The sequence below is a fragment of the Spermophilus citellus genome (genome assembly GCF_964194105.1).
Source record: "Spermophilus citellus genome assembly, chromosome: 9".
NCBI lineage: Eukaryota > Metazoa > Chordata > Mammalia > Rodentia > Sciuridae > Spermophilus > Spermophilus citellus.
Window position 1 is genome coordinate 1,612,876 of NC_138191.1, and position 18,531 is coordinate 1,631,406.

At 48.1% G+C, this 18,531-nt stretch overlaps 2 protein-coding genes and 1 pseudogene across 3 annotated transcripts; 1 reads left to right on the plus strand and 2 right to left on the minus strand.

The window, feature by feature from the left end:
- Window positions 1–1,074: 1,074 nt before the first annotated feature.
- Window positions 1,075–3,552, minus strand: LOC308656223 (histone H3.2; the record flags this gene model as incomplete). Its single annotated transcript, XM_081307085.1, has 1 exon — window positions 1,075–3,552. One exon carries the CDS (start codon window positions 3,550–3,552, stop codon window positions 3,142–3,144), a length of 411 nt encoding a protein of 136 aa, XP_081163211.1. The 3' UTR covers window positions 1,075–3,141.
- A 1,002-nt stretch (window positions 3,553–4,554) lies between these two features.
- LOC308656220 (histone H2A type 2-C-like) lies at window positions 4,555–5,224 on the minus strand (annotated as a pseudogene). Its single transcript has one exon. The product of its transcript is annotated as a histone H2A type 2-C-like (transcript).
- Window positions 5,225–5,289: 65 nt separating this feature from the next.
- LOC308656230 (histone H2B type 2-E) lies at window positions 5,290–8,078 on the plus strand. The gene has a single exon (XM_081307092.1). It carries the CDS (start codon window positions 5,428–5,430, stop codon window positions 5,806–5,808), a length of 381 nt encoding a protein of 126 aa, XP_081163218.1. The 5' UTR covers window positions 5,290–5,427; the 3' UTR covers window positions 5,809–8,078.
- Window positions 8,079–18,531: the final 10,453 nt, after the last annotated feature.

Consider the following 18,531-nt stretch of genomic DNA (forward strand, 5'->3'; position numbering starts at 1 on the left):
TCTCTTCTAACTAACTTTATGCCTAGAACCTCATTAATGAAACCATTGCGCAGGCCGCGTGGTAGATTTCTGCTCGTTTCTTCTCCCCTCTGTGAAGCCTCATCAATCTTATGTTTTACCTATCAACTGTGTTGAGACAACACAGAAACACTGGTTTTAAATAAACCGTGATCAAGAGGGTACACGATCTGCAAAGTCCCGGCTCACTGCTCTAGTTGAACAGGACCAGTCCTGACTTTCACTCACTTGGTGCAGGAATTCTTCCTTGAGCTAACTCGTTCCTGTCCTCACAGCTTCTGGGGCTTGCAGTTGCCATCAGGGGAGGCGAGAGGGAGATGTTCTGTCTTCCATTGGTTCAGTGCTGCCCAGTAGCTTGAACTTCGAGGGCTTTGGGCTGGATAATTCTCAAATATCTACACAGAACTCATGTTTCTCAGGATATCTTCCAGGAAGAATCTCATGCTGTGGACAAAAGCAAGGAACAATACCACCAGGATCTAGCTCTCAGAGAGTAGCCTGGGTTATGGAGGCTGGTGAGGTCCAGGTCTACCACTCATTTGCTGCTGCACGATTGTACCCAGGCCAGGAAAACAGCACTGGGTGAGTTTACAGGATATCAGCAAGACATCAGATCCTTTCTTCACCTCTGCTTCATTCCTACCTGGAATTGCCCGTGTCATTATTTGGCCCAGTAGAATTGGGATCACCCCCCCATTGGTATATAAATAAAATTTTATCACCCCCCCATTGGTATATAAATAAAATTTAACCAATATTCACTTAAGGCTGCTGAATCTACATTGTGTTTATTTTACTCTATACCTTTAAAAGGCATCAAATAAAATTATAGCCAGGAATATACATAAGGAATACAGATTAATAATATAGTAACAAAAGTTAAAAAAAAAAGCAATCTTTTAGGAGTCCTATAATTTACTTGAACATACAGAAAATCAATACCACCTCTATTGTTATAGGCAAATGTATGCAAACAGTATCAATCTGTACAACTTAAAAAAATTAATCTGAAGTTGTAACAAGCTGTATAAAAATTGAAATTATCCTTCAGTTCTCCCAAAAGCTCTACAAAAATCAGTGATGTACCTGCCATTTGGCAGTGTCCTTTACTTGTTGCCCAATCACATTTCCTCTAAACCCAATGAAAACGTCATCAGGACAGGCTTCCATATCTGTAGCTACATCTCTAATCATGATTATTTTCTTGAAGTAGAAATTTTCTTTTAAAAATTTAGTATTTTTCCTTTCCCACCAGATTGGACTGTTGGCTGTGTCTCATCAAACCTGTGTATTCCTATTAAAGTAGAATTTCAGCCTATTGGCAGATATATTGGTTGCTGGCATATTGAGCTTTGAAGTAACATGCTCTACAATACTTCTAAAGCCATTAGATATTGGGAAAATCTGAACGTTTCATATTTGCAGGCAACTTACCATCTACTTTTGTGTGTGTGTGTGTGTGTGTCAGATGGGGCAGTGGTGCTCTGAGAGCCTTGGCACCTACTTCCTGGAGGGCTGGATCAGTGCTAAGTCCTCAGTGAGAACAGCTTTGAAGGCAATAACCCACCTAGGCTTGTGTCATTTCTGACACTAAACTCCACAGAATTTGGCCAGCTTATCAATTTCTTCTTCTTGGATAACTGTGATATCAACATCAAAACACACTGCATCAGTGGGTGCACTATGCCTGTAATCGCAGGGGTTTGGGAGGCTGAGGCAGGAGGATTGCAAGTTCAAAGCCAAAGTCAGCACTTTAGCAAGGCCCTGAGCAACTTAGCAAGACCCCATCTCAAAAAAAAAAAAAAAAAAAAAAGGACCTGAGGATGTGGCTCAGTGATTAAACAACCCTGGGTACCAAGAAACAATCAACATACTGCATCAGATGAACTGAAAGAGGGAGACAATCCTTGGAAGAATTTCCTCATTTCTCCAATGCTGGATTCCTATAAGTGTGCTTTTATTCCTGCTCCTTTCCTGAGTGAAACTGCAGCATAAAGTTCTGCTTACAAATTAAAAAGATCTATGCGTTCTTTAAGAGCCAGCGGCACTGTAGCGTCTGGGCGCGTCCCCAGCCCCTTGCTCCTGTGGGTGCCATGTTACTTCGGGGGCCAGCTCAAATGCTGAGGTAGGTGACTAGGATAGGAAAGCAGGGCCCTTACCAAAAGCTCTTACATCTGTTGATACTTGAGGCAACTCAAACCAGCTTTGCACATTCCCAGACTGCAGGCAATAGACCTCAGCTTGGCAGAGCCACGCTGGCATAAGACCTGGCTCCAAAGGGGTTCACTGAACCCGCATTGGGGTTTTGAAGAAAATTAACATGGGGGACGGATCAACTGATGTCCAGCAAAAATCCAGAAGAGGTCCGAACAAAGTACTGCTGAAAATTCAAAGGGGTTAACACGCACATACCTCAGGTGTGCCCAGGAACAATTAACAAGACTTGGACGTGGGAGATAATGAGGCACCGGATGATACTGAACAGAGCATCAGTTATCCGACACACGAAGCACCACTACACCCAACACTAGTGGGTGAAGGTACCACGCAAGTGGCCAGGGACTCACTCGACCCGCAGCTTTATCACCAGTACCCCCAACTCCAGCGAGCATAAGTCTGGAAAGAGCTTAGGGGCGACTTCCCAGAGAGGACAGGGAGGACATTTCCGGCGGGCCGGAGGGGTCGCAGGCAAGGGCCAGGGCAGCCCAGCTCAACCCGGCTCTGAAGCCGAGGGCTGCGGACCGCGAATCCCGAGCGTTCCCTAGTGACTCAACCGCGGGATAAGGTCGCTCGCGCCCCTCCTCCCGCCCTGGGCGACACCATGGCCAGAGGCTGCCGGTTGCCAAGAGGGTTCCCGGGAGAGGCGAACGGCGCTGAGCGTTAGGCTGCGATCATCCTAGGGCGGTGCGCGCCACACAAGAAATGAACCGGGCGTCCGGTAAGGCTGGCTGGGCTCTCCGCCCACTGTGCGGCCTTCTCCTTCCCTTCCCTCCACCCCCTCGCCCCGGAGGACGACACCACCGCCTGGAGAGCGGTGCAGCTCCTTCCGAGTGCCGCCGTGGGTGGCTCTGAAAAGAGCCTTTGGATGCGATGGAACCTCGAACCGGGCGAGCGCCTGACTTCTTAAGCTCGCTCCCCGCGGATGCGGCGGGCCAGCTGGATGTCCTTGGGCATGATGGTGACGCGCTTGGCGTGGATGGCGCACAGGTTGGTGTCCTCGAACAGCCCCACCAGGTAGGCCTCGCTGGCCTCCTGCAGCGCCATGACGGCCGAGCTCTGGAAGCGCAGGTCGGTCTTGAAGTCCTGCGCGATCTCGCGCACCAGCCGCTGGAACGGCAGCTTGCGGATCAGCAGCTCGGTGGACTTCTGGTAGCGCCGGATCTCGCGCAGCGCCACGGTGCCGGGCCGGTAGCGGTGGGGCTTCTTGACGCCGCCGGTGGCCGGCGCGCTCTTGCGGGCCGCCTTGGTGGCCAGCTGCTTGCGCGGGGCCTTGCCACCGGTCGACTTGCGCGCGGTCTGCTTGGTCCGGGCCATGGCGGACAGAGGCACTAGCTCTCCGGCGCGGCGGCAGGGACAGTGACCTGGTGCCCGCCCGCCGCCGCAGTCTTTATAGGCACAGTCTTTTCCCGATTGGGCGGGGAGAAATTGAAAAGTCCCGCGCAGGCCGTCCGTTGGCTGTGACGTCACCCGCACCAGCCTCCGCGGTTGGCTCGGGCGGGACCCCGCCGCCCCGAGCGCCCCACGCCCCCTCCGCGGCCTCGCCTGCCCGGTGCGCTCTGCCCACCTCGTCTTCTTTCCCTCGCTCTCGCTGCGTGGATGTCGTCTTGGGTCTCTGCTCCGTCCGTCCGATGGTTCCTTCCCTCTTCGGCCCTTCGTCCCCTTGGAGCACGCTGCCCGCGACGCCCTCCTCCTCACGCTTTGTGGCTCCCGAGTCGAGCCTCACCTTTTACTTGACCGCCGTCCCCGAACGCCTAGTCCCGCCTCCCTCGGGCTCCCGGGTGGCTTCGGGGCGGATCGTTCGTGCTTCTCGGGTGGGAGGGTTGTGTCCCCTCCGGGCGCCAGATTCCGCCTCTGGAGGCCTAGGCGGGTAGCTCCGTCGCTACTTAGAAGTCAAGAGGCCAGCTCAGTGAGGAGGCCAAGACGACCCAGGCCCGCCGCGCTCGCCTGCAGCAGACAGGGCTTGCGCTGGTGACTACGTCCCCTAGGGGCTACCGGGCCTCCTTTGGGCGGGAGGGGGGGGTCCCTCAAGAGCCCGAGAGAACGTGTGTGGGGTGGGGAGTGGTGTCACATACTGGTGGGAGCCGCCGCCGTGGCGTTAGCGCTACTGACCCGGGCTGCCCGAGGCGCAGTGTCCGGTCCCCGCCGTGCTGGGCTCCAAGAGTCACGGCCCACCCGGCAAGGGCCGGCAGAGATTCCAGGCTCAAGCCTCGGAGGAGAGAGCGGCCGGGAGCACGAGGCGAAGGGCTCTCCCCGCGCTCGCCGACCGGCCGTCCCCTCCGGGTCACCGCCTACTACGCGGCGGGGGCGGTTACTGTAACAACTCCTTTCACTTGAGGGTGTGGGTGGCTCTGAAAAGAGCCTTTGATTTCACAGGCACCCCCTTCGGGGCGCGCGGGCCGGAGTGGGCGGCTACCGGACGCCTGCCCCACTTCACTTCCCCTTTGCCTTGTGGTGACTCTCCGTCTTCTTCGGGAGCAACACGGCCTGGATGTTGGGCAGGACGCCGCCCTGGGCGATGGTCACTTTGCCCAGCAGCTTGTTCAGCTCCTCGTCGTTGCGGATGGCCAGCTGGAGGTGACGGGGGATGATGCGCGTCTTCTTGTTGTCGCGGGCCGCGTTGCCAGCCAGCTCCAGGATCTCGGCCGTCAGGTACTCGAGCACCGCCGCCATGTAGACGGGCGCGCCGGCCCCCACCCGCTCGGCATAGTTGCCCTTGCGCAGCAGGCGGTGCACCCGGCCCACCGGGAACTGGAGGCCAGCGCGCGAGGAGCGCGACTTGGCCTTGGCGCGGGCCTTGCCTCCCTGCTTGCCACGGCCGGACATGACAGCGACAGTCAACACGACCAGCTCCCGCCTGGACGCCCGGAAAGCCGCGGCAGACGGCGCCGCTTCACCCTTTTATAGGCAGAACGGCGATTGTCCATGGTGTGCTCTCATTGGCCAAAGCACAGTTTTGCCCGGATGACCAATAGGAGAGCTCAGTCAGAATCCATTCATTTACATAATCTCGTCTCCCTCGCCTCTGCGCCGCCGAAAACCCGCGAATCACAGCGTGGCGCGATCGCGACCTTAATTTGCGTACCGCCGCTATAAGTACGCGGTCGTTTCCGGTGCGCCCCTGCGCTTCTCCTGTAGCGATAGCCTTCCCGGTCTCCAGCTGCCCTCGCTTCTTGCCTCTTGCTTCTCGCCATGCCGGAGCCGGCCAAGTCCGCTCCGGCCCCCAAGAAGGGCTCCAAGAAAGCCGTCACCAAGGCCCAGAAGAAGGATGGCAAGAAGCGCAAGCGCAGCCGCAAGGAGAGCTACTCCATCTACGTGTACAAGGTGCTGAAGCAGGTCCACCCCGACACGGGCATCTCGTCCAAGGCCATGGGCATCATGAACTCGTTCGTCAACGACATCTTCGAGCGCATCGCCGGCGAAGCGTCCCGCCTGGCGCACTACAACAAGCGCTCGACCATCACGTCGCGGGAGATCCAGACGGCCGTGCGCCTGCTGCTGCCCGGGGAGCTGGCCAAGCACGCCGTGTCCGAGGGCACCAAGGCGGTCACCAAGTACACCAGCTCCAAGTGAGTCCCCGCCGGGGACGCGCTGGCTTCCAAAGGCTCTTTTCAGAGCCACCCCACCTTTCCGTGAAAGAAGCTGTCCTAATTTCGAGTTTGCCTTTTTGGATTACATTGTCAAGAAAATTCATGATGAGTACAGGTACCCACCTGTCAAGCAGTTGGTTAACGTTGGAGAAATCTTAATGTGGGTTTTCTCAGCCAGTTGGGAAATATTGCGGTCGGTATTTGCTCTTAAAATTTTTCTTGCCTTGGTCTTGTTGTATCTGTTCCTACCTAGTGAAATGCTATTTGACAAGCTTGCCTACGCAGGATAGAAAAGTTTGAACAAAGGCACAACCATGTTAAAAACGTGAGATTTAAAAAAAAAATTTTTTTAATAATTCTGAGGTGTTTACGATGTAGGACCTCTCTCTTTGATAAAACCAAAATCATATGGTGATAGTCTTTTCCCCCACTACCACTTTAAAAAGCTTTTTAGATTTAAGGGTTAATTGTGTACAAGGGCAACAAAATATGCTGGATTTCACAATTGATTTTGGGAATACTTGAAGAGGTCAAATATTTCACAACAGAGGTTGATTGGTTTGAGAGTATTTGTGCTTTGAGAACCCTTGGACTGTTTTAGGCGGGGAATGAAATAACAGACCTTAACCTTAAAAAAGAAAGAAACTTTGGGGATTATTGGCTGACCATAGTAGAAGAACTTGATGCTGTGTTTGGGGCTAGAGCTGTGGAAGTTTTTCTTTGAAGAGGCAGCAGTAGGAGCTGGGGCTATGGCAAACCTATTGCCTAGTGCATTGGAGACCTTGAGTTCTGCCCTCAGCACTGCATAGAAATAAATAATAAAACAGCATGCTGTCCATCTACAACTACAAAAAAAAGGCATCAGTACAATAGAGTAAGGATTTGAAAGCAAGAATGATTATAGACAATGTGCTTTGGAGGTCACAACATGGGGGAATCAGAGAACTGAGTTACTCATAGAACTCGCACAACCTTAGAGACCTGCTATAACTTCAGACTTCCAATTAAGCCAGCTTTTTGACATTCTCTTACTTAGCTTGAATCTTGAAACATTTTAGGAATAACAATAATTTCCCAGAATATTAAAAAAAAATGATGCTAGAACCTTTACGTTGAAAAGTCTCATAGAAGTCAAATATGGGAGATGAGGAAAAACAGCTATATAGGTTTGTTTCATTTTTCTTTTCTCTCTCTCTTTCCTTCCCAATTGGAAAAGACTTATGGTGATGTAGCTCAGTGGCAGAGCATTTATCTAGCATGCATGAGTGCATGAGTTCAATCCCCAACACTGTAAATAAAAAAAAGAAAAAGAAAAAAACATGCTGTGGTTACAACTCAGTGGTAGAGGGCTCAACTTGAATTGTATGATGCCCAGGATTTGATCCCCAGCATTGAAAAACAAACAAGAAATTCACATATGGATTATATATTAGTTAATATTATTGAATCAATACTAAATTTGCAATGACGATAATGTGGATGATAATGTAGGAGACTGTCCCTTTCAAGAAAGACATGCCACACAGTATTTAGAAGAAGTGTCAACAATTTCCAGGTTATTTTCAAATGGTTCAGGGTTTGTGTGTGTATGGGCCCATAAGATACTTGATATTTCCATTTGGAAACCTAGCAGGAGTCTAAAAATTTATTTCAAAATAATACTTTTGGTTTTTCTTCTCCAAATCTGTTCTTTAGTCATATCAGTAAAGAGCAACTGGTAACCCCAAACCTGCAATAAATCCTTGATTCCTTGTTGTCTGTTATAACCTACAGTCAGTTAGTTTCACTGTTTCAAGACATATTTTAAATGAAATTATGTCATTTGTTGGTAAACGAAGAACTTCGTGCTAAAGTGAAATATGCCATTCAGAAAGCCAAGAGTCAAATGTATTCTCTCATATGTAGAAGCTAGAGAGAGGAGAAAAAATAATGGATCTCATGAAAATAAAAGTGAAACTGGAAGGGTGTTGTCCCGGGCCATCCATGGGTTGCATATGGGTCACCATGCATGGAAGCATTGTGGATAGAGACATCTGGTATGTGGGAATGACCAGTGAACATTTTCTCTGGTCAATTGCCCAGGGATAATGTGAATCACTATTGGGTTCTGTGGCCCACACTGCACCTGAGATGGATGTGACCTGCCAAAATGTCAATCAACCTGCTGACTGCAAGACATCAGGAAGCAAGACTCCGCCCTTGAAACCTTATCCCTGCCTTTGATTTACCCTGTTAAGTAAACCATTGGAGCCATTTTGTCTTTCCCAGTTCCAGAACCCACGTGGAATAGATCTGTCAGGGGGGTCACTTTCTGTAAATATATTTCTGAGTATTTGTGCTTTGTTATTTACTAATTATTTGAGATTATAAATTTAGGGTGGCTTGGATTATCCTGGGCAGGAAGAAGTACCCCTTAATGAGATGCTGGTCATCATCCCTTGCCGCAGTCTTGGCTGGGCACAGAATCACAAGCCACCACACAGCTTTGTAGATTCAAACAGCAATCTTTATTCCCGAACTCACACCGGCCTCCACACACGTTCTGGGGCAATCCCAGTTCTCCTCCCACCCAATTCACCTTCTCCACGAGGCTTTCTTCCCAAAATACTCTCTGAATCTCACGAGAACTCAAAGGGAGCTCAGGTAGCAGGAACGCCCTATTTCCAGCAGCAATAGTCCTCAACATCGAACTTCCCTAAAACCCAAGGTCTTAAACTGGGAACGCCCTAAACCCAAGGACCGGGATAATATACTTCCTCAAACTGCAGGATACACCCTAATCCTGGATCCACCCTCGTCCTTGAGTAGGGTCACCTTTCTCAAACACACATGCAATGTCAACAGCGAAATTCCAAGGCAAGTCCATTTAACATGGGGTACGCTGGCAAGGAAATTTCGATGCGTCATTCCTACTTGGTAATGGCCCTCAGCAATCCCTCCACCCACCCCACATAGAGTATTATGGTTTTGATACTGAAGCCAGATTTACAGATAGGTAGTTAGTGTAGTTAGGTAAATCGGGTCTAATATTGACTAAGATAAAGAAAATGAAGACCATTATTGAGAATGGAGTCCAGGAAACCAAAACTGCACCTGGGGAAATTGAAATGTTAATGTCCCCAAGGCCCAGAACCCATCCTGAGGAGCAGTTAATGAAGTAGCTCCCAAAAAACAGGGAGGGTGCTAATCAAAACCCCAGGCCCTTCCTGCCCAGATTACTCCTCCAGTTCACCTACCTCCCACCATCTGACCTTCCCACCTGCAATCTATCACTGCAGGATAGAGGGAAACAAAGGACAGGAATGTGGGAGGACTAAAAGACCTTAGCTATAAAAAAGGGAAGACCTCCCCCTTCCATGGATTCCCCCTTTTGGGTCCCCTTCTTCCTCTGGGAGGAAGTCCTTTCTGCTGTGCTTTAATAAAGCCTTCCACTCTACACTTGCCTCAGCGTGCTTCTCTGGTGTTAAACCTCAGCATTTGGGGAAGCAAGGACTCATCACCAGTAAACAGTGGTAACAGATTGGAGGTTCCACCAAGATCTACACTGAGATAAACTTCTCTCCATGCACCCCACATATGTCTGAGGTGCATCTTTCTCTCTTTCTGGAGGGTGATGTGGGCACCCGATGGCTATTTAAATGCAAGTAGTGCGGCCGCCAGCCACTCTTCAAGGCTCGGGTTCAATGCAGAGCAGGCATGTTGGGTTCTGCCAAAGCCGCTTCCCACTTTTCTGTCTGGGCCTGGAGAGCAATTGGCGTGAGTAATACAGTGTCCCTAATACCGACCTGTCTTGGATGAGCGGAGGTGAAGGAAGGAGTTTGGGACAACTGTAGAATTCTGGTTATGACATGTTCCCAAGGTTCCTTTCTCTTGAGCCCCCTCCCAACAACCCTAAGGGGTATCTAGAGTGATCCGTAGATGAATGGCACTGAGGGAAAGCCCCAAGTACATTTGCCTCCTTTGCCTCCATGTGGGCTACACAATACTCCCAACCCCGCATCCATTCCCTCCTGGAAGCTCCCATTCCTTTGCTGGTCAGAAACACTGGAAATTCAGGTTGTAGGACTGAGAGAAAGACATGGGATTATTAGTAACAAGGTGCCCAGGTTCCTTCATGTGAATAGGCAACTTTCACTAGTCTATTTTAAAATTTACCCATTACCATTCCAATACTTAAAATGTGCTGTGTTCTCTTTAAGCTGCCAGAGGGAGGCATTTTAAAATCAACCTTTCCAAGAGTCCCTCCAATAGAAAGTGCTATATGCCTTACAACCAGTAGATATTCCTCACCCTCAGGAGATTCCTTTAGTCTACGGGGCAAAAAGGCAACAAGAAGAGTGTGTGATTCTCTTTTGTTGTGGGTTTTATAGTGGCAGGAAGGAAAGCAGTAAGGCCCTTAAGTCTGAATCCTCCCAGGGTCTGGCACAGGGCAAACTGGGACCCTAGCACTTTGCCAAAGGGGACCAGAAACACTTGGCAAAGCAAGATGAGAGACGGTGTTTTCTGGATCCTAAAGAAGCTCAAACTTAGGGAGATGTCCCTAATAAGAACATTTTTTTTTTTTTTTCTGGCATGACACCTGAGTCCTGTTTTTTCTCTTCTCACCCAGGGTTTTTTCTCTTCTCTCTCCAGGGTGCTCGGTGCACCACTTACCTGCATATTGAAAAATTGGGATAAGTTTGACCCACAGACGCTCAAAAAGTGCCTCATTTTCTTCTGTCGCCAGGTCTGGCTTCAATACAAACTCCCTGATGGAGAAACCTGGCCACCAAAGGGAAATATGAATTTTCATATAATTTTGCAGCTCAATAAATTTTGCAAAAGGGAAGGGAAATGGTATGAGGTGCCATATGTCCAGGTTTTCTTTGCCCTAAGGGAAAACCCCAAATTATGCCAACAAAGTAAAGTAGATTTAGTTATGTTATCTGCCATGGGGGAGAAAACCTTCAGGAATCACCTACTGAGGAGAAAGAATCAAGAGGACCCACAAAATCTCCATCCCCTGTTGATGTGCAACAGTGGCCCTCCTGTCACCCATATCCTGGCCTCTCTCCATCTGCCCCAATATATGAAACATATTACCCCTCAAAGAGATGACAGGAGGAGAATTTGGACCAATCAAAGTACATACCCCCTTCTCCCTTCAAGACCTAAGACAGATAAAAACAGACTTAGGGAAATTTTCAGAGGATCCGGATACATATATTGAGGTATTTCAAAACTTATGCCAGGTATTTGACCTCACCTGGAAAGATATTATGCTATTACTCAACCAGACCTTGACCTCCAATGAGAAGGAAGCAGCCTTAAGAGCAGCTGAACGGTTTAGGGATGACTTAAACCTTGCTCATGCCCCAGAGCACAGACCAGGAACAAACCCAATTATCCATCTTGAGCACAGGCAGTTCTCAGAAATGATCCTGAGTGGGACCCAAATGCTGAACAGGATATTTGGAAAATTAGCCATTTCCAAATGTTGTTCCTTGAGGCCCTCAGGAGGATCAAGCAAAAGCCCATTAACTCTTCTAAGGTTTCAGAAAGTATTCACGGCCCCCAAGAAAGCCCTGCTCTTTTCATGGAGAAACTCAGGGAGGCAATGAGAAAACACACCACCATGGATCCTGAATCCACAGAGGGCCAACTACTTTTAAAGGACAAATTTAGGGGCTGGGGATGTGGCTCAAGCGGTAGCGTGCTCACCTGGCATGTGTGCGGCCCGAGTTCGATCCTCAGCACCACATACCAACAAAGATGTTTATAATAATGTTTATTATTTTTTTAATAGACATTAAAAAAATTCTCTATCTCTTAAGAAAAAAAGGACAAATTTTTACTCAGCCAGCCCCAGACATTTGGAGGAAATTACAAAAATTGGCATATGGCCCTGATCAATCTTTAGATGACATCCTCTCAACTGCGCGACCAGCACGCTAGCTTCATACCAGAGGTTCGAAGCATAGAAGTTAACTAGTGAGATCAAAGTAAACACACATAGACTCAAATTACCTTTTTCTTTGACCAGGTCTGAGACGGCTCTCCCCTCTGGCTCCTACCTCTAGCCACCCGGTGGGGCAACAAGGTTTACACAAGACTAGCAGGAGAGAGAGAGAGACCACGCCAGAGGATGGCCTTTTATTGGGGAACAAGAAATTCAGGGGAAAATTCCATCCAATGAAGGTCGAGGCGGACAGCATTCCAAGGTCAGGGTCAGTGATGGGTCTCTGGGTCAATGGTCAGTCACACCCCCACACAGATGGGCTATCGCACCTAGAAAGGGTGGGGATTAGTTCTGACACAGTTTAGCCTCACACCCAGTCAGGGAGGTGCCCAATCACGTGCGAGAATGGCTTCCCACAATCCTCTGAGTTGCTACTTCCATTTTTTTATAATAGAGATCAACAGGAAAAGAAGGAGAAAGAGTGCAGAAAAAGGACTAAAGCACTGGTATTTGCTCTTAGAGGAGTAGGTTCCCAGGGTGAAAAAGGAGGAAGACAAAATGCTCCTCAATCCACAAAAAGGGACTTGTTTCCATTGCAGAGAGGAAGGACATTTCAAACAGGATTGCCCACAAGCCAAGTGACCACCCCAAAAGCCCTGCCCTAAATGTCTAGGCAGTCACTGGAAGAGTGACTGTCCTCAGGGGCGAATGTCCTTGAAGCCAGACTCCTCCACACAGACCTGACAGGGGCCCGCGCTCAATTCTGGCTCCCGTGACTCCTATCACTGCACATGAGCCCCAGGTATGCTTCTCCCTAGGGAGCCAAGAGGTCAGCTTCCTCTCAGAGGCTGGCACCAGTCATTCTGAACCAGTTATTCTTACCCCGGACTTCTGTCCTCTAATACTATAACTGTACAAGCAGTGTCTGGATGGCCTGTTACCAGAAAGTTTACTCCCCCACTGAGGTGTGAGTGGGACGAGATGACGTTTTCTCATGCATTTTTTATTAACCCAGAATGTCCTACCCCTTTATTGGGAAGAGACTTACTACAAAAACTTCAGACATTCATTACAATGAATTTGGGAAGACGAGGACCATTATGTTTGCAATGTAAACCCCGAAGTGTGGGCTACTGAAGGCAAAATTGGAAGGGCAAAAAGTGCAGCCCCAATCAATATAGTCTTAAAAGACCCTTCTGTCTTTCCACATCAGAGACAATATCCCCTATGCCCAGAGGCAAAAAAGGGCTTATTGAAGATCATTCAGAACCTCAAACGACAGAAACTTTTAGTGCCCTGCAACAGCCCATGTAACACACCCATTTTAGGAATTAAAAAACCCAATGGGGAATGGCAACTAGTCCAGGACCTGAGAATAATTAATGAAGCAGTTGTTCCTCTTCACCCTATAGTTCCTAATCCATACACTCTGTTATCTGAGATTCCAGCAGCTGCTGCTTGGTTTACTATGTTAGACTTTAAAAATGCCTTTTTCTGTATACCCTTAGACTCCCAATCACAGTATCTGTTTGCCTTTGAGGAACCAAATAGCAGATCTCAATTAACCTGGACAGTATTGCCCCAAGGATTCAGAAAATAACTCTCATCTGTTTGGCCAAACCCTAGCTAAGGACTTAACAGAGTTCAGAGATAAACATCTCTGACTGTCCTGCAATATGTAGATGACATACTTTTATGTACCTCCACTCAAAAGGAATATCAAGAAGCCACTAAAGAACTTTTAAACTTCTTAGCTGATAAGGGTTATAAAGTCTCAAAGAAAAAAGCTCAATTGTGCCAAAAACAAGTTCAATATTTAGGATTACGACTGTCTCAAGGAACCCACAATCTAGGACCAGAAAGAATAACCCCTATAGGACAATAACCTCTACCTCAAGCTATAAGACAACTTAGAGGCCTCCTAGTGTAAGGGTCCGGCGAAGCGTCGGAGAAGGAGAGACCACACGAGACTAGCTCCATGCAATGGCAAGGGGGATTTATTAGGGATCCGTTCCAGCGCGCTGGGGCTCCGTGCTCACTCAAGAAGGGAGAGCAGCCCAGAGCCCAGAGCAGAGGTCAAGCAGAGCTTAAGTACACTTTTTGGAGAGGGTGGGGGGCTTTGCATACATCAGAACAAATCATCATGAGGCGCGGGAAAATTGAACAACAACTCTGATACATTAGTCCATTCGTTGGCGGGAACAGGCTGGGCAGGGGTGATTGGTCACTTCTAAACTGGGTACACATTCAAACTGATTGGTTCGGGCCCTGTGACAAACTGCACAGGGCCCTAGGCTGAATGGCCAGTAGGGCGTTGTCTTAACTATCTCAGGAATTTCAGGTTCTGGGTGTAGCAGAGGAACTTAATAATACCTAATCTTTTACATTTTAATTCAAGCTTTCCAGCTTAGAAACTTTACCCTTTCACTAGGCTTTGGATTCCTGGATATGGGGAAATAGCTAAGCCTCTTTATAGCCTCCTCAGAGAGACACTAAGCCAAAGAACAACTTCCCTGATATGGGAACCAAAACAGATTAAAGCCTTTAAGGCATTGAAAGGGGCCTTACTCCAAGCCCCTGCCCTCAGCTTACCTACTGAACAAAAATTCAACCGATTTGTCACTGAGAGGAGGAATAACCCTGGGAGTGGTCACACAAAAGAAAGACCCACTTTACAAAATGCTTCTCATGCTGACGTTAATTTATGGCCTATAAATGAAGCTTTATCACAACCAGGTCATGGAAAGATTTTTACTTTAGAACAGGCCAACCTTCAGACTTCTACCTCTGTTAAATCCCATATAGGCCATCTAATTCTCTCCTTCCACCATCAGCACCGTCAACATGTCACAGGTATAAGGATGGTTACTATCAAGTTTGGGATGGAGATTTATGGTTCACTCCCATTACTGGGCATTTACACCAAGAAGCTCCAATCTGTTGGGAACAACAAAACCATACCTATGACAAATGGCCTAATGCTACTGGAGAATTAGGATGGGCCTCAGAGCCACAATGCCAACAAATTATGGTTTTATAAGCCAATGACTGGTTTGGAACAGATTGGCTCTCTAGACCTAAAATTATTTGACCAGCACCCAATGGGACTCAATGGATATGTGGAACTAACTTATGGCCCTGGCTTCCCCCAGGCTGGATAGGGAGATGTACTATTGGGTACCCCTGGATGCAGGGGAGATGAACCCCAAATACAGAACAGCCAGCAAACCTCCTCAATCTCAAACATAGATGGGAACGATCTGTGTTTCATTGGTATGATCATCTAGCTTCACTGTTTATCTTACAAATTGGTTTAGAGGATGTAATGTGGCATGTAAAGACTTTAAACAATTATACTCAAACTGCTCCTCCACAAGGTTGAGGAAAGCATCTCTCTCCTGAAGTAACACTTATGAGGAAGGCCATCTTACAAAATCGGAAGGCTTTAGATGTCCTTACTGCAGCCCAAGACAGTACTTGTGCCATTATTAAAACTGAATGTTGTGTTTACATCCCTGACAATTCTGGCAATGTGACTAATATGCTTAAAGATTTACATGCTCAGATAGAAGCCATGTCCTCGCCAACCTTGTCATGGGAACAATTTCGTAGCTTCTGGCTCTCTGATACCTCCTTATGGAAAACATTGTTAGTCTCTGTCATTATCATCATTCTCATTGGCATATTCCTAGGCTGTGGCATTTATTGTTGCATTAATCTCATTCCAGTACTAATAACTTCTTGTTTCTCTTATAGACCACCCATCATGCAAATGACCCTCCAGCCTGTTACTTCTCAATAGGACTTCTATTATGAACCACTCCATCGACCCGATTTTTTAAAAAACAAACTCCAAACTGCTTGCTCCACACTGCCCCTTTCCAGCTCAAAGAAGCCTGAACGGTTGTTATCCCCTTTTCTTATAGCAGTAAGGAGTTCCTAAAATTAGAGGGTCTGCCACACATCCAGCGCTGGCTTCATGAAAGAAGATTAGGTTCATAAGTAATTGCTAGGGAGTTTTAAATTAAAGAGACACACTCTCATTACCTTTAATACCAGCTCCTAGATGACTTCTCCTAGCTCCTGCCTCCAGCCACCTAATGTGATTGCAAGGTTTACAGAAGAGACTATTGAGAGAGAGAGATAGATAGATAGATAGAGAGAGAGAGAGAGAGAGAGAGAGAGAGAGAGAAGAGAAGAGAGTGGGCTTTTATTGGGGAACAAAAACTTCCGGGGAAAATCCCATCCAATAAAGGTTAAGGGGGGCAGCAACCCAAGGTTAGGGGCAACGATTGGGTCTTCAGGGCAGTGGCCAGGCATGCCTCTGCACGAACAAGCCTTCCAACCTGGAAAAGGGTGGGGAAGGCTCTGACACCACTGTGTTTAAGCGCTTCTCATCCAGCCAGGGAGGTAACTCAAATCACGTGTGAGGATGGCCTCCCACAAGAGGGGGGGGAATGAAGCCAGATTTAAAGATACGTAGATAGTGTACTTAGGTAAATTGGGTCTAATATTGAGTAAGAGAAAGAAAATGGAGACCATTATTGAGAATGGAGTCCAGGAAAACAGAGCAGCACCTGGGGAAATTAAAATGTTAATGTCCCCAAGACCAGAATCCTAAGGAACTGTTAATGAAGTAGCTCCCAGCAAACAGGGAGGTGCTAATCAAACCACCCCAGGCCCTTCCTGCCCAGATTACTCCTCCCTGCCCCATCAGTCCACCTACCTCCCACCTTTTGGCCTTCCCACCTGCATTCTGTCACTGCAGGATAGAGGGAAACAAAGGACAGGAATGTGGGAGGACTAAAAGAAGACCTTAGCTATAAAAAAGGGAAGACCTCCTGCTTCCATGGATTCCCCCTTTTGGGTCCCCTTTTTCCTCTGGGAGGAAGTCTTTTCTGCTGTCCTTTAATAAAGCCTTCCACTCTCCACTCTACACTTGCCTCAGCGTGCTTCTCTGGTGTTAAACTTCAGCATTTGGGGAAGCAAGGACTCATCACCAGTAAATAGCAGTAAAAATATGAGATCTCCCCCAAAATCTTATGTGTGAGACAATGCAACAATTTTCAGAGGTGAAATGATTGTGATGAAAGGGTAAAGTTTCTAAGCTGGAAACCTTGAATTGAAATGTAAAAGATTAGGTACTATTAAGTTCCTCTGTTACACCCAGATTCCTGAGATAGTTAAGACAACCCTGTGCAGTTCGTCACAGGGCCCGAACCAATCAGTTTGAATGTGTACCCAGTTTAGAAGTGACCAATCACCCCTGCCCAGCCTGTTCCCGCCAATGAATGGACTAATCATGTATCAGAGTTGTTGTTCAATTTTCCCGCGCCTCATGATGATTTGTTCTGATGTATGCAAAGCCCCCCACCCTCTCCAAAAAGTGTACTTAAGCTCTGCTTGAGCTCTGCTCTGGGCTCCGGGCTGCTCTCCCTTCTTGAGTGAGCATGGAGTCCCAGTGCGCTGGAATGGATCCAATAAATCCCCCTTGCAATTGCATGAAGCTAGTCTCGTGGTCTCTTTCTCCGACGTTTCGCCTGACCCTTACAGTGAGAGCTATAAACTAATAAGCGAATTAATCCACTAATTCAGATTAACTGGGCAGGTAACTGTGGGGAGCCATTCTGACACGTGATTGGGTGACTCCCGTTAAGGGCCTGAGGCACTCTGGCTGTGTCGGAGTTATCCCGACCCTTTCCTGATGAGAGAGCCCATCCGTGTGGGGGTGTGCGTGACCACTGACCCCGGAGACCCAATCACTGACCCTGACCTTGGAGTACAGCCCCCCCTCAACCTTCATTGGATGGAATTCTCCCCTGAATCTCTTGTTCCCAAATAAAAGGCTACTCCCTGGCGTGTTCACTCTCTCTCTCTCCTGCTAGCCCAGAGTAATCCTCGCTGCCCTGCTGGGCGGCTGGAGGCGGGAACCAGGGAGGCGAGCCGTCTCGGACCTAGCAATGTAAAATAAGGTACTGTCTGTGTGTTTTATTTTGATCTCTTCTAACTAACTTAATGCCAGAACCTCATTAATGAAACCACTGCGCAGGCCGCGTGGTAGAGGTAACCATAGGCAGGTGGTGAGAAACTAATGTGACTACATTTTTTTAAAAAACAGCATCTACCTCAGAGCAGGGCCTATCCAAAGGGTGGGGGAGTGACCCTTGTTCTTGGAAAACCCACAGAGCGTTCCTAGGCACATAGCTAGGTGCTGAGTTGTTTGTAAATAACAGGAGAGATCTGTGGCGCTAGGTGTCCCTGACTCTGCAAAGCTAGTTCCTGGAAAGACCAAAGAATGTTTGAGGCCTAAGGCCTGGTTGTGATAATCCTAGCAACAACCAATCAGCGTGAGACAGGGAAGATACCTGGGATGCCAGGCGACCCCCCCCCCCCAGTCGTTTTGGTGATTGATAACATGTTAGGAAACCATGTAGTGCCCCTCACAGCTTAAACCAATCAGTTCAAATGTATCCACCTCTTGAACTAACCAATCACCCTTACCCAACTTGTTCCCACCAATAAATACACTAATCAATGTTAAGAGATGTTGTTTGATTTTCACATGGGGTGAAATGATTTGCTGTGTGATGTTGTGACACATAGAGTATCCCCGCAAAATCTATAAATCCTCACTGAACTAAGGGCCGGCACTCACTCCTTGGGTTGTGAGTCCAGGCTCAAGCTTGCAATAAAGATGAAAGACCCTCAGACCCTCAAATCCCCCGTCCAAAAGAGAACTACGGGTCACACTGGCTGCAAAAGCAAGAG

What these genes read in the sequence shown, in the direction of transcription:
- LOC308656230 (XM_081307092.1), top strand. Translation starts at nt 5,428, where the DNA reads ATGCCGGAGCCGGCCAAGTCCGCTCCGGCCCCCAAGAAGGGCTCCAAG.